The sequence below is a fragment of the Salmo salar genome, chromosome 17, assembly GCF_965601325.2.
Source record: "Salmo salar chromosome 17, fSalSal1, whole genome shotgun sequence".
NCBI lineage: Eukaryota > Metazoa > Chordata > Actinopteri > Salmoniformes > Salmonidae > Salmo > Salmo salar.
Window position 1 is genome coordinate 84071516 of NC_138307.1, and position 24863 is coordinate 84096378.

General features: G+C 45.2%; 2 protein-coding genes across 6 annotated transcripts in view; both read left to right on the forward strand.

The window, feature by feature from the left end:
• Positions 1-13926, forward strand: part of LOC106591410 (inner nuclear membrane protein Man1) — a 47075-nt gene extending 33149 nt beyond the window's left edge. The window contains exons 7-12 of one of the 2 annotated variants that reach the window (XR_014381246.1): positions 346-524; positions 1921-2002; positions 2401-2506; positions 5033-5111; positions 8127-11465; positions 11538-13926. Coding sequence is in view for 1 of the 2 variants with exons in the window: in XM_045714023.2 (XP_045569979.1) it covers positions 346-524; positions 1921-2002; positions 2401-2506; positions 5033-5111; positions 8127-8305 (625 nt within the window). In the remaining variant the exon portion in view is untranslated. Of the gene's footprint in view, positions 1-345; positions 525-1920; positions 2003-2400; positions 2507-5032; positions 5112-8126 lie in introns of both variants that reach the window. The other variant, XM_045714023.2, reaches the window with a different exon arrangement.
• Positions 13927-15081: 1155 nt separating this feature from the next.
• LOC106576618 (methionine-R-sulfoxide reductase B3) overlaps positions 15082-24863 on the forward strand; it is a 44564-nt gene continuing 34782 nt past the window's right edge. Inside the window, exons 1-2 of one of the 4 annotated variants that reach the window (XM_082964289.1) lie at positions 15082-15436; positions 24519-24714. In XM_082964289.1, the coding sequence (XP_082820415.1) occupies positions 24639-24714 (76 nt within the window). In that variant the 5' untranslated portion in view covers positions 15082-15436; positions 24519-24638. Of the gene's footprint in view, positions 15437-23188; positions 23329-24518; positions 24715-24863 lie in introns of those variants that run through there. The other 3 variants (XM_082964286.1, XM_082964288.1, XM_082964287.1) reach the window with 3 other exon arrangements.

Below are 24863 nucleotides of genomic sequence, written 5' to 3' on the forward strand. Positions count from 1 at the left end.
ACAAAATGGAATCAGGCAAAAATATTTCCAGATTTTATAGGGCCCTACAGTGCAGAACCACCTTCGACTTCCAACAGAACTACCACCACACGTCATTGTTTGTGTCGATCAGCTAAATGGTTACAGAAATGCTTCTTGAAATCTATAAGCTGTATGGATCTCAGGGACTTTAAGAAGCCGTGGTCATTTTTACTAAACTGCTCTGTTGTGTTTAGGGCAGATTCTGTTGTTTAGTCCCCTGAGGAGCAACGTTTCAGGGAACAAATCACATCTTGTTCAGTTTAACTGGGTTTTCCTATCATGTCAGAGAGACTAGCTATGTTTGTTTCTATTCTACCATTCCAGAAAGAAGCTGAAGAAGGTTTGGGACCGGGCTGTGACCTTCCTCTCAGCCAATGAGAGCCGTATCAGGACAGAGTCTCAGCGGATTGGTGGAGCTGACTTCCTGGTGTGGCGGTGGCTCCAGCCCTCTCTGAGCTGCGACCAGATCTCACTCATTCCCTCTAAAGTCTGGCAGGGCAAAGGTAACTAACCTGTCCCCATTCCTAGTGTGCTCCCATATGGTACCCTGTTCCCTATATAACCTTTGACCCCAGAGCCCTGCCATTTGGAAACGCAGGCCTAGTCTCTCGTAACTGGTAAAGAGTTGGTTATGGATTCCAAGAGTGGGATCTACCTTATGTGCAACATGTAGGTTGTACATGGAGTTTGGTCAATATCAAAGTGTATTGTATTAAATAGACCAATGCATTGGACTCTAACAAACAACATGTACTGTAATATGCAAATACACTAATTATACAAAAGTATGTGGACACCCCTTCAAATTAGTGGATTCGGCTATATCAGCCACACCCGTTTCTGACGGGTGTATAAAATCGAGCACACAGCCATGCAATCTCCACAGACAAACATTGGCAGTAGAATGTGGCACCGTCATAGGATGCCACCTTTCCAGCAAGTAAGTTCGTCAAATTTCTGCCCTGCTAGAGCTTCCCCGGTCAACCGTAAGTGCTGTTATTGTGCAGTGGAAACGTCTAGGAGCAACAACGGCTCAGCTGGGAAGTGGTAGGCCACACAAGCTCACAGAACAGGACTGCCGAGTGCTGAAGCGGGTAAAAATCGTCTGTCCTCGGTTGCAACACTCCACTACTGAGTTCCAAACTGCCTCTGGAAGCTACTTCAGCACCAGAACTGTTCGTCAGGAGCTTCATGAAATGGGTTTCCAGGGCCGAGCCATTGGACTCTGGGGCAGTGGAAACGCGTTCTCTGGAGTGATGAATCACGCTTCACCATCTGGCTGTCCGACGGACGAATCTGGGTTTGGCAGATGCCAGGAGAACACTACCTGCCCCAATGCATAGTGCCAACTGTACATTTTGGTGGAGGAATAATGGTCTGGGGCTGTTTTTCATGGTTCGGGCTTCTTAGTTCCCATGAAGGGAAATCTTAACACAACAGCATACAATTACATTCTAGACGATTCTGTGCTTCCTACTTTGTGGCAACAGTTTGGGGAAGGCCCTTTCCTGTTTCAGCATGACACAAATTGAGGTCCATACGAAAATGGTTTGTCGAGATCGTTGTGGAAGAACTTAACTGGCCTGCACAGAGCCCTGACCTCAACCCCATGAAACACCTTTGGGATGAATTGGAACGCCGACTGCGAGCCAGGCCTAACCTCCCAATATCAGTGCTCGACCTCACTAACGCTCTTGTGGCTGAATGGAAGCAAGTCCCCCTGCAGCAATGTTCCAACATCTAGTGGAAAGCCGGTGCAGGTGTCCACATACTTTTGGTCATGTAGTTTATGTCAGAAATAAGAAAATATTTCTTCCCTGCTGTTATACTGTCCATCTAACACATTTCCTGTCTCTCTCCATCGAATGTCTCTTTCCTGTCTGTCTCTTCTCCTCTCAGCATTCCCTCTGGACAGGAGGAACTCTCCTCCCAACAGTTTAACACCATGTCTGAAGATCAGAAACATGTTTGATCCAGTCATGTGAGTACCAGAGGGTATTACTAAGTAAATGTGTTCACCATCAATCTTTAGGTTTCTGTTGGGGTTAGGGATGAGCATGTACTTGTCAGGGGATTAAAAGTCTCTCTTTGCATGTCGGTATCAGCAGACTCTCTTAGATGTTGATGTCGGCGGGCTCTCTCTTAGATGTGGATGTAAATTGTATGGGCTAGAAGAGTCTCATATAGTCCAGTGATGGAACACCTATTCCAGTGGAATGACACCTGTGGTAGGCCACGTGTACTGTCCTATCCTACCTGTGTGTTCTTGACTACCAGGTTAGAGGTGGGTTACGACTTCTAGATGACATCTGACCCCTTTACGTGTGTGTGTGTGTGTGTGTGTGTGTGTGTGTGTGTGTGTGTGTGTGTGTGAGACAGGGAGGTTGGTGAAAACTGGCATCTGGCCATCCACGAGGCCATCTTGGAGAAGTGTTGTGACAACGACGGTATCGTCCACATTGCTGTCGACAAGAACTCCAGAGAGGTGAGTGTCTGTCACAGCTGTTAAATCAAACAATGGCTGTGTTCCAAGTGGCTCCCTATTTTTTTACCAAATAGGGCTGTCTTCTGTATACCACCCTACCTGATCACAACACAACTGATTGGCTCAAGAAGGAAAGAAATTCCACAAAGTAACAAGGCACACCTGTTAATTGAAATGCATTCCAGGTGACTACCTCATGAAGCTGGTTGAGAGAATGCCAAGAGTGTGCAAAGCTGTTACCAAGGCAAAGGGTGGCTACTTTGAAGAACCTCATATAACGTTTTTGATTTAACTTTTTTGGGTTACTACATGATTCCATATGTGCTGTTTCATAGTTTTGCTGTCTTTACTATTATTCTACAATGTAGAAAGAAAATAGTAAAAATAAAGAAAAACCCTTGAATGAGTAGGTGTGTCCAAACTTTTGACTGGTACAGTATATACACTGACCTGGTGGAACCAACAGCCATATGGTTATATATCCACTGACCTGGTGGAACCAACAGCCATATGGTTATATATCCACTGACCTGGTGGAACCAACAGCCATATGGTTATATAATTACTGACCAGGTGGAACCAACAGCCATATGGTTATATATACACTGACCTGGTGGAACCAACAGCCATATGGTTATATATCCACTGACCAGGTGGAACCAACAGCCATATGGTTATATATCCACTGACCAGGTGGAACCAACAGCCATATGGTTATATATCCACTGACCAGGTGGAACCAACAGCCATATGGTTATATATCCACTGACCTGGTGGAACCAACAGCCATATGGTTATATATCCACTGACCTGGTGGAACCAACAGCCATATGGTTATATAATTACTGACCAGGTGGAACCAACAGCCATATGGTTATATATCCACTGACCTGGTGGAACCAACAGCCATATGGTTGTATATACACTGACCTGGTGGAACCAACAGCCATATGGTTATATATACACTGACCTGGTGGAACCAACAGCCATATGGTTATATATACACTGACCTGGTGGAACCAACAGCCATATGGTTATATATCCACTGACCAGGTGGAACCAACAGCCATATGGTTATATATCCACTGACCAGGTGGAACCAACAGCCATATGGTTATATATCCACTGACCAGGTGGAACCAACAGCCATATGGTTGTATATCCACTGACCTGGTGGAACCAACAGCCATATGGTTATATATCCACTGACCTGGTGGAACCAACAGCCATATGGTTATATAATTACTGACCAGGTGGAACCAACAGCCATATGGTTATATATCCACTGACCTGGTGGAACCAACAGCCATATAGTTGTATATCCACTGACCTGGTGGAACCAACAGCCATATGGTTGTATATCCACTGACCTGGTGGAACCAATAGCCATATGGTTATATATTCACTGACCTGGTGGAACCAACAGCCATATGGTTATATAATTACTGACCAGGTGGAACCAACAGCCATATGGTTATATATCCACTGACCTGGTGGAACCAACAGCCATATGGTTATATATTCACTGACCTGGTGGAACCAACAGCCATATGGTTATATAATTACTGACCAGGTGGAACCAACAGCCATATGGTTATATATCCACTGACCTGGTGAAACCAACAGCTATATGGTTATATATCCACTGACCTGGTGGAACCAACAGCCATTTGGTTATATATCCACTGACCAGGTGGAACCAACAGCCATATGGTTATATATCCACTGACCAGGTGGAACCAACAGCCATATGGTTATATATCCACTGACCTGGTGGAACCAACAGCCATATGGTTATATATCCACTGACCTGGTGGAACCAACAGCCATATGGTTATATATCCACTGACCTGGTGGAACCAACAGCCATATGGTTATATATCCACTGACCTGGTGGAACCAACAGCCATATGGTTATATATACACTGACCTGGTGGAACCAACAGCCATATGGTTATATATCCACTGACCTGGTGGAACCAACAGCCATATGGTTATATATACACTGACCTGGTGGAACCAACAGCCATATGGTTATATATCCACTGACCAGGTGAAACCAACAGCCATATGGTTATATATTCACTTACCAGGTGGAACCAACAGCCATATGGTTGTATATCCACTGACCTGGTGGAACCAACAGCCATATGGTTATATATCCACTGACCTGGTGGAACCAACAGCCATATGGTTATATATCCACTGACCTGGTGGAACCAACAGCAATATGGTTGTATATCCACTGACCTGGTGGAACCAACAGCCATATGGTTATATATCCACTGACCAGGTGGAACCAACAGCCATATGGTTATATATCCACTGACCTGGTGGAACCAACAGCCATATGGTTATATATCCACTGACCTGGTGGAACCAACAGCCATATGGTTATATATCCACTGACCTGGTGGAACCAACAGCCATATGGTTATATATTGCAGTGTCACCCTACAGACAGACTGATGTGGCTGTGTTATAACCTGTGATAGAAGAGCTTGTTAACCTCTCTCCCCTCTCCAGGGCTGTGTCTATGTGAAGTGTCTGTCAGCAGAACACTCAGGGAAAGCCTTCAAGGCGCTACATGGTTCCTGGTTCGATGGTAAATCACTTTAAAAAAAAATGTTTTTATGACTTTTGCAACAACACACTTGTCTTTGTTTGCCCTTCGTTGTTCTTCCATCCTCTAATGAACCTTGTTATTACCTGCTGACTTCCCCATTGTTGACCATTTTATCTAACCACCTGGAACAAAACCAATAGCCCTTGTTTGCTAACGTTGAGCCAATAGCATTTTGTACTATTCATGTGGGGCTGTGATCATTGATACCGGATAAAGTAGGAAGGATTTAAGAGATTGTCACATGGTTGATCTTCATTGTTTCTCTCTCCCTCTCTCTCCCTATCCTCTCTCTCCCTATCCTCGCTCTCCCCCATCCTCTCTCTCTCCCTACCTACCGTCTCTCCCTACCTACCGTCTCTCCCTACCTACCGTCTCTCCCTACCTACCGTCTCTCCCTACCGTCTCTCTCTCTCTCCCTACCTACCATCTCTCTCTCCCTACCTACCATCTCTCTCTCCCTACCTACCATCTCTCCCTCCCTACCTACCCTCTCTCCCTCCCTACCTACCCTCTCTCCCTCCCTACCTACCCTCTCTCCCTCCCTACCTACCCTCTCTCCCTCCCTACCTACCCTCTCTCCCTCCCTACCTACCCTCTCTCCCTCCCTACCTACCGTCTCTCCCTCCCTACCTACCGTCTCTCCCTCCCTACCTACCGTCTCTCCCTCCCTACCTACCGTCTCTCCCTCCCTACCTACCGTCTCTCCCTCCCTACCTACCGTCTCTCTCTCTCCCTACCTACCGTCTCTCTCTCCCTCCCTACCTACCGTCTCTCTCTCTCCCTACCTACCGTCTCTCTCTCTCTGTCCCTACCTACCGTCTCTCTCTCTCTCTCTCCCTACCTACCCTCTCTCTCTCTCTCTCTCTCTCTCTCTCTCTCTCTCTCTCTCTCTCTCTCTCCCTACCTACCGTCTCTCTCTCTCTCTCTCTCTCTCTCTCCCTACCTACCGTCTCTCTCTCTCTCTCTCTCTCTCTCTCCCTACCTACCGTCTCTCTCTCTCTCTCTCTCTCTCTCTCTCTCTCTCCCTACCTACCGTCTCTCTCTCTCTCTCTCTCTCTCTCTCTCCCTACCTACCGTCTCTCTCTCTCTCTCTCTCTCCCTACCTACCGTCTCTCTCTCTCTCCCTACCTACCGTCTCTCTCTCTCTCCCTACCTACCGTCTCTCTCTCTCTCTCCCTACCTACCGTCTCTCTCTCTCTCTCCCTACCTACCGTCTCTCTCTCTCTCTCTCTCTCTCTCTCTCCCTACCTACCGTCTCTCTCTCTCTCTCTCTCTCTCCCTACCTACCGTCTCTCTCTCTCTCTCTCTCTCTCTCTCCCTACCTACCGTCTCTCTCTCTCTCTCCCTACCTACCGTCTCTCTCTCTCTCTCTCTCTCTCTCCCTACCTACCGTCTCTCTCTCTCTCTCTCTGTCCCTACTTACCGTCTCTCTCTCTCTCTCTCTCTCCCTACCTACCGTCTCTCTCTTTCTCTCTCTCCCTACCTACCGTCTCTCTCTCTCTCTCTCTCCCTACCTACCGTCTCTCTCTCTCTCTCTCTCCCTACCTACCGTCTCTCTCTCTCTCTCTCTCCCTACCTACCGTCTCTCTCTCTCTCTCTCCCTACCTACCGTCTCTCTCTCTCTCTCTCTCTCTCCCTACCTACCGTCTCTCTCTCTCTCTCTCCCTACCTACCGTCTCTCTCTCTCTCTCCCTACCTACCGTCTCTCTCTCTCTCTCCCTACCTACCGTCTCTCTCTCTCTCTCTCTCTCTCTCTCTCCCTACCTACCGTCTCTCTCTCTCTCTCTCTCTCTCTCCCTACCTACCGTCTCTCTCTCTCTCTCTCTCTCTCTCTCTCCCTACCTACCGTCTCTCTCTCTCTCTCTCTCTCTCTCTCTCTCCCTACCTACCGTCTCTCTCTCTCTCTCTCTCTCTCTCCCTACCTACCGTCTCTCTCTCTCTCTCTCTGTCCCTACTTACCGTCTCTCTCTCTCTCTCTCTCTCCCTACCTACCGTCTCTCTCTTTCTCTCTCTCCCTACCTACCGTCTCTCTCTCTCTCTCTCTCCCTACCTACCGTCTCTCTCTCTCTCTCTCTCCCTACCTACCGTCTCTCTCTCTCTCTCTCTCCCTACCTACCGTCTCTCTCTCTCTCTCTCCCTACCTACCGTCTCTCTCTCTCTCTCTCTCTCTCCCTACCTACCGTCTCTCTCTCTCTCTCTCCCTACCTACCGTCTCTCTCTCTCTCTCTCTCTCTCTACCTACCGTCTCTCTCTCTCTCTCTCTCTCTCTCTCTCTCCCTACCTACCGTCTCTCTCTCTCTCTCTCTCTCTCTCTCTCTCCCTACCTACCGTCTCTCTCTCTCTCTCTCTCTCTCTCTCTCTCCCTACCTACCGTCTCTCTCTCTCTCGCTCTCTCTCTCTCCCTACCTACCGTCTCTCTCTCTCTCGCTCTCTCTCTCTCCCTACCTACCGTCTCTCTCGCTCTCTCTCTCTCCCTACCTACCGTCTCTCTCGCTCTCTCTCTCTCTCTCCCTACCTACCGTCTCTCTCTCTCTCTCTCTCTCTCTCCCTACCTACCGTCTCTCTCTCTCTCTCTCTCTCTCTCTCTCTCCCTACCTACCGTCTCTCTCTCTCTCTCTCTCTCTCCCTACCTACCGTCTCTCTCTCTCTCTCTCTCTCTCCCTACCTACCGTCTCTCTCTCTCTCTCTCTCTCTCCCTACCTACCGTCTCTCTCTCTCTCTCTCTCTCTCCCTACCTACCGTCTCTCTCTCTCTCTCTCTCTCTCCCTACCTACCGTCTCTCTCTCTCTCTCTCTCTCTCTCCCTACCTACCGTCTCTCTCTCTCTCTCTCTCTCTCCCTACCTACCGTCTCTCTCTCTCTCTCTCTCTCTCCCTACCTACCGTCTCTCTCTCCCTCTCTCTCCCTACCTACCGTCTCTCTCTCCCTCTCTCTCCCTACCTACCGTCTCTCTCTCCCTCTCTCTCCCTACCTACGGTCTCTCCCCCCCTCCCAGGTAAGCTGGTGACGGTGAAGTACCTGCGTCTGGACCGCTACCACCAGCGTTTTCCTCAGGCCCAGGGCTGTACCACGTCACTGAAGCCCTCTAACACCTACATGAACACCATGTCCAGACTACGTCACCACACCAGCCCTGATAGCAGCTCTAACGCTAACTCTCTAGGCTTCTCCTGAGAGGGGGGGCAGATTACCCCAGCCTCCTCTTTCCCTCAACCCCACAGATACCACCGCTACCAACCCAACCAGCTCCTCCTTAGCCCTGTGTAACGGTCTCACCTCAACACAAGCCCCCTTCCTTCAGTCTCTCCTTAACAAGCCTCTACTGGAGGTGGTGGCAGCTTGGTGAATCGTCTGGTTCAACTCACAGGGCTGGGTGAATCGTCTGGTTCAACTCACAGGGCTGGGTGAACCGTCTGGTTCAACTCACAGGGCTGGGTGAACCGTCTGGTTCAACTCACAGGGCTGGGTGAACCGTCTGGTTCAACTCACAGGGCTGGGTGAACCGTCTGGTTCAACTCACAGGGCTGGGTGAACCGTCTGGTTCAACTCACAGGGCTGGGTGAACCGTCTATCTCAACTCACAGGGCTGGGTGAACCGTCTGGTTCAACTCACAGGGCTGGGTGAACCGCCTGTCTCAACTCACAGGGCTGGGTGAACCGTCTGGTTCAACTCACAGGGCTGGGTGAACCGTCTGGTTCAACTCACAGGGCTGGGTGAACCGTCTGGTTCAACTCACAGGGCTGGGTGAACCGTCTGGTTCAACTCACAGGGCTGGGTGAACCGTCTGGTTCAACTCACAGGGCTGGGTGAACCGTCTGGTTCAACTCACAGGGCTGGGTGAACCGTCTGTCTCAACTCACAGGACTGGGTGAACCGTCTGTCTCAACTCACAGGACTGGGTGAACCGTCTGTCTCAACTCACAGGACTGGGTGAACCGTCTGGTTCAACTCACAGGACTGGGTGAACCGTCTGTCTCAACTCCCAGGGCTGGGTGAATCGTCTGTCTCAACTCCCAGGGCTGGGTGAATCGTCTGTCTCAACTCCCAGGGCTGGGTGAATCGTCTGTCTCAACTCCCAGGGCTGGGTGAATCGTCTGTCTCAACTCCCAGGGCTGGGTGAATCGTCTGTCTCAACTCCCAGGGCTGGGTGAATCGTCTGTCTCAACTCCCAGGGCTGGGTGAATCGTCTGTCTCAACTCCCAGGGCTGGGTGAATCGTCTGTCTCAACTCACAGGACTGGGTGAATCGTCTGGTTCAACTCACAGGGCTGGGTGAATCGTCTATCTCAACTCACAGGGCTTTGTTTTCTCTTTAAGGGGACTGTCTGACTGACTGTTGGTTGTCCACAACCTGTCTGGACCACAGGAGTGGTTGGGAGGCTTTAGACTGACAGTCCTTTGGTGTTTTTTGTTGTAAAGACCAAGTCCAGAGTTTTAAAAACAAAACGATGAGCTAAACTTTGGAAGACCACTTGAACAACCAATGGGCTGGGAGATTGGAGACTAGGGGGACGTGGTCTGAGCTTTGGATGAGGAAGCTGGAGATGTGTGATTCTCCGGTGCCGTCGACACTTTCATTTTTGTTCTTTTTATATTACAAACTTTATGGATTTAACAAGGAAACAAAACTTCCATTTTGTTCTAATGGCATATTTAAAAAGATATGAGAGAGAAACAACCCCTTCATCCTCTCCTCCCTCCTTCCCTTTGTTTAATGAGACTGGCCCCATGATTTTTCAAGGAGTTGAGTTGGGCTATACATTGAAATTGCTGCATGTGCTGGTTAAAGTATGCCTCCTATTTAAGCTTTTGAATTTATACCATAATCTGGATGTTTTATTTCCTGGAGAATGTAATCCCTTGTTTCTTTTTAGTTTTTAGTCGAGCGGCGGAGGAAAGGGCGGAGGAAAGGCAGGCATAAACACTTAGCCGTCTGAAGGGTGGGTGCTTTGCTGTCAGCTGGAAATACATGTTGAATGGTTGGCTGGTGGCGGTGGCTTCCTTTTCAATGATCTGTATTAATAAAGAAAACCATAAGCTCTCATTTCCCCCCTGCCTACCGCTACAATACTCATACTGACTGCATCACATTCTGTATCCAGAAGTGTGAGTGTTTGTGAGAGATTGGGAGGATAACTCTCATTTTCCCCTGCCTACCGCTACAATACTCATACTGACTGCATCACATTCTGTATCCAGAAGTGTGAGTGTTTGTGAGAGATTGGGAGGATAACTCTCATTTTCCCCCTGCCTACTGCTACAATACTCATACTGACTGCATCACATTCTGTATCCAGAAGTGTGAGTGTTTGTGAGAGATTGGGAGGATAACTCTCATTTTCCCCTGCCTACCGCTACAATACTCATACTGACTGCATCACATTCTGTATCCAGAAGTGTGAGTGTTTGTGAGAGATTGGGAGGATAACTCTCATTTTCCCCCTGCCTACCGCTACAATACTCATACTGACTGCATCACATTCTGTATCCAGAAGTGTGAGTGTTTGTGAGAGATTGGGAGGATAACTTGTTGCGAGACAGTGATTTTGGCTGGTGGTGTTAGTACACCCCCCGGGGCCTACGTCTTCGATAGAAAGACTCCCTCGCTGTGGAGTTTAGAGAAGAGGGGGCTAATAACGTGGGTGATCAGTCAGTCGTCCATTTTGTATTTTTGGCTTCTTTGCTTTTCTGTCTTTTAACTCAATATTGGTGGCCATTTAAGCATCTTTCCTCCCTCAAGCAGCTGCAGCACTTCTCCCGTCAGGCAGAATAGATTCCAATGTTATATTGTTTTGTGTTTCTGTTTTAATTAATAACAACTTTTTGATTTAATTGATACTGGTTCATGCTCATTGTTCCCGCCGCATAGACTTCTGCTGGAACATGGGATTCTATACACACCTAGGCTTCCTTTTGCTGCACCTCAAATAGCACCCTATTCCATTTATAGTGCACTACTTTTGACCAGAGCCCACTATATAGGGATTAAATAGGGTCCTGTTTAGGATACGTCCGTACACTGAGTGGACAAAACATTAAGAACACCTGCTCTTTCCATGACATCGACTGACCAGGTGAATCCAGGTGAAAAGCTATGATCCTTTATTGATGTCACACGTTAAATCCACTTCAAATCGATGCAGATTACGGGGAGGAGACGGGTTAAAGAAAGAGATTTGAGACATGGATTGTGTATGTGTGCCATTCAGAGTGTGTGAATGGATTCCCAGTAAGACACTGGTTTAATATGTTTTGTATATATTCATGGAGGTATAGATGGAATGGAAGGTGTGTGTGTGTGTGTGTGTGTGTGTGTGTGTGTGTGTGTGTGTGTGTGTGTGTGTGTGTGTGTGTGTGTGTGTGTGTGTGTGTGTGTGTGTGTGTGTGTGTGTGTGTGTGTGTGGAGCTGTTCCACGATCCCTGCAATACAGCCCTGTGTTTCTGCTGCGTGTTAAAACGGCACACTATTCCCTACATAGTGCACTACCCCTATGGGCCCTGGTCTAAAGTAGTGCACTACCCCTATGGGCCCTGGTCTAAAGTAGTGCACTACCCCTATGGGCCCTGGTCTAAATTAGTGCACTACCCCTATGGGCCCTGGTCTAAAGTGGTGCACTACCCCTATGGGCCCTGGTCTAAAGTGGTGCACTACCCCTATGGGCCCTGGTCTAAAGTAGTGCACTACAAAGTGATTTGGATGCCATGTCAGATGCAGCCAGTCCTGGGTGTACAGGAACAGAGTTCAGCTGGTTTCATATGTGAAGCTCCAGATTCCATGTATTGGTAGTTTATACATACCAGTTTTATTACTACTTTGTGTGAGAGAGAAATCCAAAACGTGTCCCCAAAATGGCACCTCATTCCCAATATAGTGCACTAATCCTATAGGCCCCTGGTCAAAAGTAGTGCACTATATAGGGAATAGGGTTCCATTTTTGGATGCGAGCAAACACTTTTCCTGCCATGTTGAAGTCATTTGACTTGTTTAGTGTATTGTGGTTGTTTAATTGTATCCAGCCATAGTTGTTGATAAACGCAGACCTAATGTAATATTATTATAGTCCTGTCAGATATGTTGCAGAGAGAACACGCAAACCAGTTGTTTTTTAGATGTAACACGGAAATAAAATGGTGTTTAACGTTGATGCAGAAATAAGCTGATTCAAAATGTTTTGTTTGCTTGTTTAAAGTACAAGCTCCATGTGTCCGTGTCCCAAACGCCACCCTCTTTCAACCCAAAATAGTGTACTATTTAGGGAATAGGGTGCCATTTTTGATATGCACACCCCAAGTATTCCAACCACCTCTTGTGTCTAAATGGAGACTGTAAAGTTCTGAATGATTGCTTGTTAGACGTTATGTTGTCGTCCAATCATAATGCTTCAAGATCAAAGGATTCACCACCATTAAGGTTATTTGTATTTTTTTTGGGGGGGGGATGCAGTGTTAAGTTGAAAGTGGGGTGCAGTAAGTTGTACAAAACAATGCACATTTAAAATACATATAGACTGTTTTAACCTGGTGCAGTCCTGTCCCCCTGCAGCAGTTGTTGACCTGGTTGTGCCTTAACTTTGTGCTTTAAAAAAACGAAAACAAAAAACAACTGGCACTGCATTACTGGAGAATGTCTTGGGTTTATTATAGTGCTACAATCATTGTTTAAAGGGAACGTAAGGTCAGAAAGACAGAGCTTTATTACAGATTGTTTTCTTGGAAAGTTATGTTTTTTTCTGGTCTGGCCAACACCTGGAATGGGGTGTTTTGTAGGTGTTTGTGTCCAACAATATGCTTTCCTGCACCCCCACCAGAGTACGTCCCCAAATGGCACCCTATTCCCTATATAGTGCACTACTTTTGACTCGAGCCCTATGGTGAATGGGGTGCCATTTGGGACTTAACCAGTATTTATTTTAAATTCAAGTCAGGTTGTTGTTTGGATAGTCATTTTTAATGTTTAGATACTTTATGTGCTTACTGTCCTTCCCATTACAGAATGACCTTTACATTCACTTTAAACAATTGTATTCCACTGCACAGAGCTGAATATGTACAAAATAAACAACATTTAAAATGGAAGCCAGTTTTTGCTGACTGTACTTTCCTACGTGGTGCATCGTGGGTAATGGTCATCTTTTTATATTTTTGTAATATTGTCACCAACCTGATGTTGAATAACAGTGATGCACCCGAAGGTTGTTTTTCTTATGAGAAACTAAGTCATGTATAAGAAATTATTTTAATTATAAGAAACTGTATATAAGACTGTATAAAGTGAGTGAGTGAATGAATGTACATGTTTGGTCTGTGTGCGGCTTACAAAAAACTCAAAAAGTTTTCCAGAAATCCCGGTCGGAGGATTTTTGGTATTTTCTGCTTATTCCCTCTTAATTCCGGGAATCTTGCAACCGGCATTTCTGGAAATGTGGGTAAAGTTTCCAGAATTCTCTAAACCTATCTGTGTGGCACTTCTCTACGGTCCAAGGTGATGCTTGCTGCTTCAACTATCAGCTTCTCCCCCCCCTAAACGACATTTCCTTCTCTGATTTATGTATTTTATGTAAACATTGTACATTTTATACCTCTAATATGTACTATTATTATATGCAGAAGCCGTTTTAATTTCTATTGTATCGTTCAGATTGACCTTTCACGACCCCCCTCCTCCCTTCAAGCCAGATGAAGCTAAAGTTGTCCAATAATGTCCATGACATTTAAAAGGTTCAGATGTTTTTAATGTAATTTTGTCACTTAATTGTCTTGTAAAAATGGCTCTGATTAAAGTGTTTTTTTCCTCACTGCTCTACATAATTAGACATGTTTTCTAATCAGTTGCTGACTGTTAATGGTGTGAAGTATTGTTCTACAACTTTCTCTCTAAATATCTTCTCCTATATGGAAATGGACCGTGTCCTCGCCTGTCTCTACCTCAGCCCAACCTGTCCCCTCAGTGCAGAACCTGTCCAGCAGCTGTGCCTGTGTCCACTATGCTTCCTGACCCACCAGTTGATGTGTCTGAGTCGACTTACCGTAAGTGGTGGGGAAAGAAAAAAACTTGGATGAAAATGTTCCTCTTAACAGACAATGTAGATTTGAGTCTGGGCTCTGGTGACCCATTTTAAGAATTGTACTGTATAATAATGAAATGATGTGTAATACCACAAACCATAGGGTGTCCAGGCCCACAGTCTGGGAACCACTGCTCTAAAGAGTGGAAATGCATGGACATTGCTGGAACCAGGGGAGGAATTAGGCTGTCCAACGTGAGTTTACAGTAGTAAACTATTTTATTCCATTCATTCAAGGAGTGGGGTGAACACATTGATCATCTATTGTCATTGGATTGGCCCTCTTCTTCACCTCTAGAATGAACAGTCGGAATTCCAACAGTGCTATTCTATCCTACATTTCTATTCTAACTGCTATTCTAACAGTGCTATGCTAACAGCGCTTTTCTAACTCACTATTCTACTCTAACTCACTATGCTATTCTAACTCGCTATTCTACCAGTGCTATGCTATTCTAACTCACTATGCTATTCTAACTCACTATTCTACCAGTGCTATGCTATTCTAACTCACTATTCTACCAGTGCTATGCTATTCTAACTCGCTATGCTACCAGTGCTATGCTATTCTAACTCACTATTCTAACAGTGCTATGCTATTCTAACTCACTATTCTATGATATTCCAGTCTATTTCTCTCATTGGACTCGCTTTGAAATCTGCTCTAGTAACAATCCATTGTAATAGTCCATGTTTCCAGGAATGAGGGCCAGTAGTAGGATAACTCATTTAAATAGTCTGCTAGTTTGGCTTGATCCTACTGTATGGACTCAACTTCGAGTCATCTGATTTTGCTCTTGTTCATATTTGGAGATATGTGCCTGTGGTTCTGGAATCTATCCCACAATGCACCAGTCATTACCTAACTAAGAAGTCCACAGTAGACATTTCCCACTATAGTGCCAAGCTGCAAAGTTGAAATTTAACATAAATCGTGAAAATGTATGAAGACGTCAATAAGCTTTTTGCTCTTCATTTAAGCGTAGGTCAGGCACACATTTAGGAGTATGGTTAGAGTTAGTTTTGAAATCCGATTTTAAGAAGATAAATTGTAGAACTTCCGGTTTTGCAGCTTGGCCAGATAGTGCCAACCCCTCAGTAGACAGACAGCGGTGTGTTCTGCGTTTCTCTAGTCTCACTGAGTTGTGTTCACAGCGAATGCACCGACACCGGACGGACCCGCGGTCTGCCAGCGGGTTGAAGATCTGCGTTACTTTATTGTCCCTGCTACTTTTTACAGGTATGTGAACGACATTTCCATTCGTAGTTTATTTACTGTTGCAATAACATAAATATTGGAGTGTTTCTAAGTGTAATTTTGTTTCCAGACTTTTCTGCTCGGGAAAGTGGAGCTTGTTGACCGTCCACTGTCCATAACAATGTCCTTGTCATTTGATAACCGAGCTAACAATACAGGGTCGTTTGGAGTGAGACACCAGTTGCTGAAATAGCCTATTCAGTGCTAATACACAGTGCTAATACACAGTGCTAATCACAGTACTAATACACAGGCATGCACTTGTAGGATACAATGTTATCTTTGCTGTAACGACATTGACACTTGAACGTGGCAACAGTTCTTGGTGGGTCATTATATTTAAAAGGTAGACATGTTGTATCCAGCGTCAGTGTATTCAGATACATTAGCAACATAGCTAGTTATGTTACAGTAAGTTACTAGACCAAACGTTACAGAAGAGCTGACCACCTGACTGTAGCCTCTACTGACTGACTGTAGCCTCTACTGACTGACTGTAGCCTCTACTGACTGACTGTAGCCTCTACTGACTGACTGTAGCCTCGACTGACTGACTGTAGCCTCGACTGACTGACTGTAGCCTCTACTGACTGACTGTAGCCTCGACTGACTGACTGTAGCCTCGACTGACTGTAGTCTCTACTGACTGTAGCCTATCACATTTTTAATATGGCCACTTGTCAGCCTTTGCTTATGAAGGCAAAACGGTAGTAGAAATAGCTCGACCCAGGGTTAGTGTCAGTTCATTCAGTACAGCCTCCGTTATCAGCATAGTTGGTAATAAATCATGGCATGAGTATTTATAATATAACGGAATCTAGAACATACACCTACTGTATTATATTCTTATTATTGACTGGCTGAGAGTTAATCCATCATGTGTAAGAAGTGGTGGTTCACCTTGAGTTGGATGCCAGTCCAACACCATAATAAATATTCACACCAATTCTACAATGAGAATGATTCTGTGGTCAGACCATCCAGGAGATGTTATAAGGATCGACCTTACCGACCTACAGTTACTAGGTCTGGAAAAACCTTCATATCCGTAGGGTTTTCAGAGGTTAACTTCGCCCACGGTTGGCTGCGTGGGAACTACAATGTCCACGCTGTGTTTTAAACATTTAGAAACGTCAGTAAACATTACTCGTAAAACGTTTTTCCAATCATATGCTGATATTCCCCTATCCTTCATATCAGCGAAAAATATACTTAGTGTGGCAGTTTAGCCCAGGTCCATATCCTGTCTCCAGGTAACTGCACTTCTCCACAGTTAGCTTCCACACAGGTATTTAAAGCATGCTAATTAGCCCAGATCCATATCCTGTCTCCAGGTAACTGCACTTCCTCCTCAGCTTCCACACAGGTGTTTAAAGCATGCTAGTTAGCCCAGGTCCATATCCTGTCTCCAGGTGACTGCACTTCCTCCTCAGTTAGCTTCCACACAGGTGTTTAAAGCATGCTAATTAGCCCAGGTCCATATCCTGTCTCCAGGTAACTGCACTTCCTCCTCAGTTAGCTTCCACACAGGTGTTTAAAGCATGCTAATTAGCCCAGGTCCATATCCTGTCTCCAGGTGACTGCACTTCCTCCTCAGTTAGCTTCCACACAGGTTTTTAAAGCATGCTAATTAGCCCAGGTCCATATCCTGTCTCCAGGTAACTGCACTTCCTCCTCAGTTAGCTTCAACACAGGTGTTTAAAGCATGCTAATTAGCCCAGGTCCATATCCTGTCTCCAGGTAACTGCACTTCTCCTCAGTTAGCTTCCACACAGGTGTTTAAAGCATGCTAATTAGCCCAGGTCCATATCCTGTCTCCATGTGACTGCACTTCCTCCTCAGTTAGCTTCCACACAGGTGTTTAAAGCATGCTAATTAGCCCAGGTCCATATCCTGTCTCCAGGTGACTGCACTTCCTCCTCAGTTAGCTTCCACACAGGTGTTTAAAGCATGCTAATTAGCCCAGGTCCATATCCTGTCTCCAGGTGACTGCACTTCCTCCTCAGTTAGCTTCCACACAGGTGTTTAAAGCATGCTAATTAGCCCAGGTGGCCACCTCTGTCTTCCCTAAACAAGCGCTGTAACATGGATATATGGCTGTGTGGGAACACTGACCCTAACCCTATAAGTGTGTAGTAATTGAACCATTGTTTTTTCGAAAAGGATTTCTCTCAGTTTACAAAACTGAACCGCAAGTTTTTTTTTCCTCCTTCATATTTAACTAGGCAAGTCAGTTAAGAATAAATTCTTATTTACAAGACGGCCTACACTAACCAAACCCGGACGACGCTGGGCCAATTGTGCGCCGCCCTATGGGACTCCCAATCACGGCCGGATGTGGTGCAGCCTGGATTCGAACCAGATAGACACCACTCGGGAGCCCGAGTGGTGTTTAACCATTCAGAACGAGCGTCAGGGCTCGTAAAAAATCCCCCGACCAGAAGATAGTATCATCAATAGGTGCTAAAGCAGTTGGAGTACATACATGGAATACACAGTTAACTACCCAGTTACCTGTTAGGCCACGCAGTGCTAACCGGTCTGTAATGTCACTCATTTACATTAATATAGTAGTAACAAAGCCATTAAAACAATATAACATTACCACTAATCAACTAACAAAATGTGCAGCATCATTCACCACTAACACAAGGTTGCTGTTTGGTTGGCTTTGGCTGTGGTCTGTCGTCTCTGTCATTATTTGGCAGCACATCCTACCCATTAGAGGGCTTGGATAGCCCAGGCCTTCTTAAGAGGGTTTGGATTGTTAGCTTGGATAGCCCAGGCCTTCTTAAGAGGGTTTGGATTGTTAGCTTGGATAGCCCAGGCCTTCTTAAGAGGGTTTGGATTGTTAGCTTGGATAGCCCAGGCCTCCTTAAGAGGGTTTGGATTGTTAGCTTGGATAGCCCAGGCCTCCTTAAGAGGGTTTGGATTGTTAGCTTGGATAGCCCAGGCCTCCTTAATTAAGAGGGTTTGGATTGTTAGCTTGGATAGCCCAGGCCTCCTTAAGAGGGTTTGGATTGTTAGCTTGGATAGCCCAGGCCTTCTTAAGAGGGTTTGGATTGTTAGCTTGGATAGCCCAGGCCTTCTTAAGAGGGTTTGGATTGTTAGCTTGGATAGCCCAGGCCTCCTTATTAAGAGGGTTTGGATTGTTATCTTGGATCGCCCAGGCCTCCTTAATTAAGAGGGTTTGGATTGTTAGCTTGGATAGCCCAGGCCTCCTCCTTAAGAGGGTTTGGATTGTTAGCTTGGATCGCCCAGGCCTCCTTAATTAAGAGGGTTTGGATTGTTAGCTTGGATAGCCCAGGCCTCCTTAATTAAGAGGGTTTGGATTGTTAGCTTGGATAGCCCAGGCCTCCTCCTTAAGAGGGTTTGGATTGTTAGCTTGGATAGCCCAGGCCTCGTTAATTAAGAGGGTTTGGATTGTTAGCTTGGATAGCCCAGGCCTCCTTAATTAAGAGGGTTTGGATTGTTAGCTTGGATAGCCCAGGCCTCCTTAATTAAGAGGGTTTGGATTGTTAGCTTGGATAGCCCAGGCCTCCTTATTAAGAGGCTTTAGACTGATAGAATACTGTAGCCTACTATTCTACTATTAGACTGATAGAATACTGTAGCCTACTATTAGACTGATAGAATACTGTAGCCTACTATTCTACTATTAGACTGATAGAATACTGTAGCCTACTATTAGAATAATAGAATACTGTAGCCTACTATTAGAATGATAGAATACTGTAACATATCTATCAGTCTAATATTAGGCTACAGTATTCTATCAGTCTAATAGTAGGCTACAGTATTCTATCAGTCTAATAGTAGACTACAGTATTCTATCAGTCTAATATTAGGCTACAGTATTCTATCAGTCTAATAGTAGGCTACAGTATTCTATCAGTCTAATAGTAGACTACAGTATTCTATCAGTCTAATATTAGGCTACAGTATTCTATCAGTCTAATAGTAGGCTACAGTATTCTATCAGTCTAATAGTAGAATAGTAGGCTACAGTATTCTATCAGTCTAATAGTAGACTACAGTATTCTATCAGTCTAATAGTAGAATAGTAGACTACAGTATTCTATCAGTCTAATAGTAGGCTACAGTATTCTATCAGTCTAATAGTAGGCTACAGTATTCTATCAGTCTAATAGTAGGCTACAGTATTCTCAGTCTAATAGTAGGCTACAGTATTCTATCAGTCTAATAGTAGGCTACAGTATTCTATCTAGAGGTCGACCGATTTATCGGAATGGCCGATTAATTAGGGCCGATTTCAAGTTTTCATAACAATCGGAAATCGGTATTTTTTGGGACGCCGATTTTTATTTTATTTATTTATTTTGACCTTTATTTAACTAGGCAAGTCAGTTAAGAACACATTATTATTTTCAAAGATGGCCTAGGAACGGTGGGTTAACTGCCTTGTTCAGGGGCAGAAAGACAGATTTTTACCTTGTCAGCTCGGGGATTCAATCTTGCAACCTTACGGTTAACTAGTCCAACGCTCTAACCACCTGCTTTACATTGCACTCCACGAGGTTACGCGAATGCATTAAGAAGCCAAGGTAAGTTGCTAGCTAGCATTAAACTTATCTTATAACAAACAATCAATCAATCATAATCACTAGTTAACTACACATGGTTGATGATATTACTAGTTTATCTAGCCTGTCCTGCGTTGCATATAATCGCTTAGGTACACGTTGCTCCAACCATAAACATCAATGCCTTTCTTAAAATCAATACACAAGTATATATTTTTAAACCTGCATATTTAGCTAAATGAAATCCAGGTTAGCAGGCATTATTAACCAGGTGAAATTGTGTCATTTTGCGTTCATTGCACGCAGTCAGGGTATATGCAACAGTTTGGGTAATTTGTCAGAATTTTACGTAATTATGACATAACACTGAAGGTTGTGCAATGTAACAGGAATAACGTTTTGTTTTCGAGATGATAGTTTCCGGATTCGACCATATTAATGACCTAAGGCTCATATTTCTGTGTGTTATTATGTTATAATTAAGTCTCTGATTTGATCGAGCAGTCTGACTGAGCGATGGTCGGCAGCAGCAGGCTCGTAAGCATTCATTCAAAATAGCACTTTCGTTTTGCCAGCAGCTCTTCGCTGTGCTTCAAGCATTGCGCTGTTTATGACTTCAAGCCTATCAACTCCCAAGATGAGGCTGGTTTAACCGATGTGAAATGGCTAGCTAGTTAGCGGGTGCGCGCTAATAGCGTTTCAAATTATCACTCGCTCTGAGACTTGGAGTAGTTGTTCCCCTTGCTCTACATGGGTAACGCTGCTTCGAGGGTGGCTGTTGTCGATGTGTTCCTGGTTCAAGCCCAGGTAGGAGCGAGGAGAGGGACGGAAGCTATACTGTTACTCTGGAAATACTGAAGTGCCTATAAGAACATCTAATAGTCAAAGGTATATGAAATACAAATTATATAGAGAGAAATAGTCCTATAATTCCTATAATAACTACAACCTAAAACTTCTTACCTGGGAATATTGAAGACTCATGTTGAAAGGAACCACCAGCTTTCATATGTTCTCATGTTCTGAGCAAGGAACTTAAACGTTAGCTTTCTTATATGGCACATAATGCACTTTTACTTTCTTCTCCAACACTTTGTTTTTGCATTATTTAAATCAAATTGAACATGTTTCATTATTTATTTTATTTATGTATTATATTAAGTTAAAATAAGTGTTCATTCAGTATTGTTGTAATTGTCATTATTACAAATAAAAAAAATCGGCCGATTAATCGGTATCGGCCTTTTTTGGTCCTCCAATAATCGGTATCGGCGTTGAAAAATCATACTCGGTCGACCTCTAATTCTATCAGTCTAATAGTAGGCTACAGTATTCTATCAGTCTAATAGTAGAATAGTAGGCTACAGTATTCTATCAGTCTAATAGTAGGCTACAGTATTCTATCAGTCTAATAGTAGAATAGTAGGCTACAGTATTCTATCAGTCTAATAGTAGGCTACAGTATTCTATCAGTCTAATAGTAGAATAGTAGGCTACAGTATTCTATCAGTCTAATAGTAGACTACAGTATTCTATCAGTCTAATAGTAGGCTACAGTATTCTATCAGTCTAATAGTAGAATAGTAGGCTACAGTATTCTATCAGTGTAATAGTAGGCTACAGTATTATATCAGTCTATCAGTACCAGTAGGCTAGTCTTTCTGTTGTGCCAGGAGAGCTGCTGTGCTGGGAGCAGAATACACTGTTTGCTGAGCTGAATGTTCTCTGGGTCTCTTGGGACTGTTTCTCTCTTATAAGGGGGAGAGAGAGGGAGAGAGAGAGCACTCAGCTTTAGTCCAGCCGCAGAGCTCAGCCTCACCTCTATATAAGGCCATACTAGTTCTATATTAATTCCAGAAAAAGCCAGCTTGTTAGGCTAACCTTTGTTGTTCACGTTTCACCTCCTCAGACATTTTTGTGGAGTTCAGCTTCATCCAGCTACATTACTGTGAGGTCTTTGAACTGGTATTTTGTCTTGTTTTGGTCTTTTCTCAACAACAAAGGTCCTGTTAGCCTACATCAGGGTTTACCCATACTTAGTCCTCAGGAACCCAAGAGGTGCACGTTTTTGATTTGTGCCCCAGCACTACACAGCTGATTTCAACTAATCAACTAATCATCAAGCTTTGATTATTTGAATCAGCTGTGTAGTGCTAGGACACAAATCAAAACGTTCACCCCTTGGGGTCCTGAGGACTGAGTTTGGGGAAACACTGGCCCTGTATATTCACCTAAATCAGAACATTTAAAGATAGCAAATGTGTTTAAAAATTATTTATGGACAGCTTTATATGTAAAAAAAATAAATATATATGATTTAAAAAAAAAAATTAAATAATTGTATCAGGCTCAAGTTTTGACCCAGTGTCAGCTAGCGGTTTGGTTGGACCTCTCAATAACGCTGTGAATCTTTTGAAAGGTTGTCTAGTTTCCCTCTCTAATTCTGCTGCTCAACTGCCACCCTGTGGTGGATGTTGGTACTGCAGTTAGACGGCTGCTCAACTGCCACCCTGTGGTGGATGTTGGTACTGCAGTTAGACGGCTGTTAAACTGCCACCCTGTGGTGGATGTTGGTACTGCAGTTAGACGGCTCCTCAACTGCCACCCTGTGGTGGATGTTGGTACTGCAGTTAGACGGCTGCTCAACTGCCACCCTGTGGTGGATGTTGGTACTGTAGTTAGACGGCTGCTCAACTGCCACCCTGTGGTGGATGTTGGTACTGTAGTTAGACGGCTGAGTTCATCCTAGGAATGTTATCTCCTTATCCGAACAACAACAATTCAAAGTAAACCAGCAAGCCCTTTTAGTCATGGCTAATATACTGAAGTATTCAACAAGTATACCGAAAATAACAGATCTACAACTCTAGTTTACCTGAACATGTCAAGGCTGCTTGGTTTGTACTAACCATCTATGCATATCTCTCTCGGTCTCACACACACACACACGCGCACACACACAGCAGGTAAAGCCTTGCTTAACAATCACATCTCCAGATTCACCACTAGATGTCCTTCCCTCCACACACTAACTCACTGTACCCTCACACACAGACTATCAATCTCTCTGTGTATCGCCACGACAGCTTGCTTTGTAGCCTGTGGGGTCCTGAAATGTGTGGCACCGTCCAACACACACACACACCACGCTCCTACTCAGCTACAACCCCTCCCCTCTCTCTCTCCTTGTAGCTTGGTCTGTCTTTCTCTGATTGTGTGCCTGCCCTGCCATGGCTGTCCTGCTAAGGCGTGTGGGCCGTGTGGCTCTACAGTTGTCCCTGAGACAGACCAGGACCCCCCAGAAGACCCCGCTGCTAGCCACTCTTCTAGGTAGAGTAACCACCACCTGACTATGTGATAACCCCAGGTTCGGGGAGCTGGGTGGGAGTAGGATTAGATGCCGTCAGTCTCGTCACACTCCAGTCTCCCCCCGTGCTACAGCCAGCACAAATAGAGCCCCACAATGGAGCCGTCATAATACCCAGAAAACCTAGCAGTCAAACAGGGAAAAGGTTCCAATTGTTTGAAAAATGTAATTGTCCGAGAGAGATGTACATGGTTATCAGAACATCACGTCAGGGTGAGGCGACACCAAACACAGCCCTCATTTTAAGGATTTCTAAAATCCCAGATGGTGGGAAAACAATTAGAACCATTTCCCTGTTTGACCTGTAGGTTTTCTGGGTATTATGACTCATACTGCAGTCCTCTATAACCAGGCAGTGTCCAGAGGGTAAAGACAGCCATGCATAACAATATACGTTACTTATTGTAAATAATCTATCAATAATAATAATGACATTTAACTATATAATCCTGGAGTAATAATGAACCTTAACATTCTGATGAATGTCGTTCTAGAACTGTCTCATCCTCACCTCTGGGTCAACTTCAAATGCCTTAAACTGGAGGGGGATATTTCACTCTGTGTGTCTGTACATTCTCTTGTCTGTTAACCAATCGTCTTACAGCATCAGCCCTGTTAACCAATCGTCCTACAGCATCAGCCCTGTTAACCAATCGTCTTACAGCATCAGCCCTGTTAACCAATCGTCTTACAGCATCAGCCCTGTTAACCAATCGTCCTACAGCATCAGCCCTGTTAACCAATCGTCTTACAGCATCAGCCCTGTTAACCAATCGTCCTACAGCATCAGCCCTGTTAACCAATCGTCCTACAGCATCAGCCCTGTTAACCAATCGTCCTACAGCATCAGCCCTGTTAACCAATCGTCCTACAGCATCAGCCCTGTTAACCAATCGTCCTACAGCATCAGCCCTGTTAACCAATCGTCCTACAGCATCAGCCCTGTTAACCAATCGTCCTACAGCATCAGCCCTGTTAACCAATCGTCCTACAGCATCAGCCCTGCATGAAAAACGGGGAAGTGGGTCGGTGGATGGATCAGACTCGTCTGTCTGTCCTGCTGTCTGTCTGTCTAACAGTGTATAGTGATTGAACTTTGACCTATGTGTTGTTTCTCTCTCTCTCTCCCTCCCTCCCTGCCCCTCTCTCTCAGCCTGAGTAGCATAGCCCCCCCCCCCCCCATCCCTCCCTCCTAGACAGGGTGTGTCAGTCGGGCGTGTCCTCTCTCTCTCTCCTCCAATCAGCAGACAGGAGCAGCCAATCAGAAGCAGCCATGTCGGGGTTCAATCTGCTACACCTGATCACCAATGCCAAGCCTGTTACTCTGAAGCCATGTGGGCTCCCTTCAGGTTGAGCTGGGCGCTGTGTGGTGTGGTGTGCCTGTCTGCCGTGCCTGTCTGCCGTGCTCTGCTCTGTCCTCTTCTGGCTATTGATCTCCTGGAGATCTGGGATGTTTTTATGAAGGGGGTGTGTGATGATGTTTTTGTCTCCTGCAGAA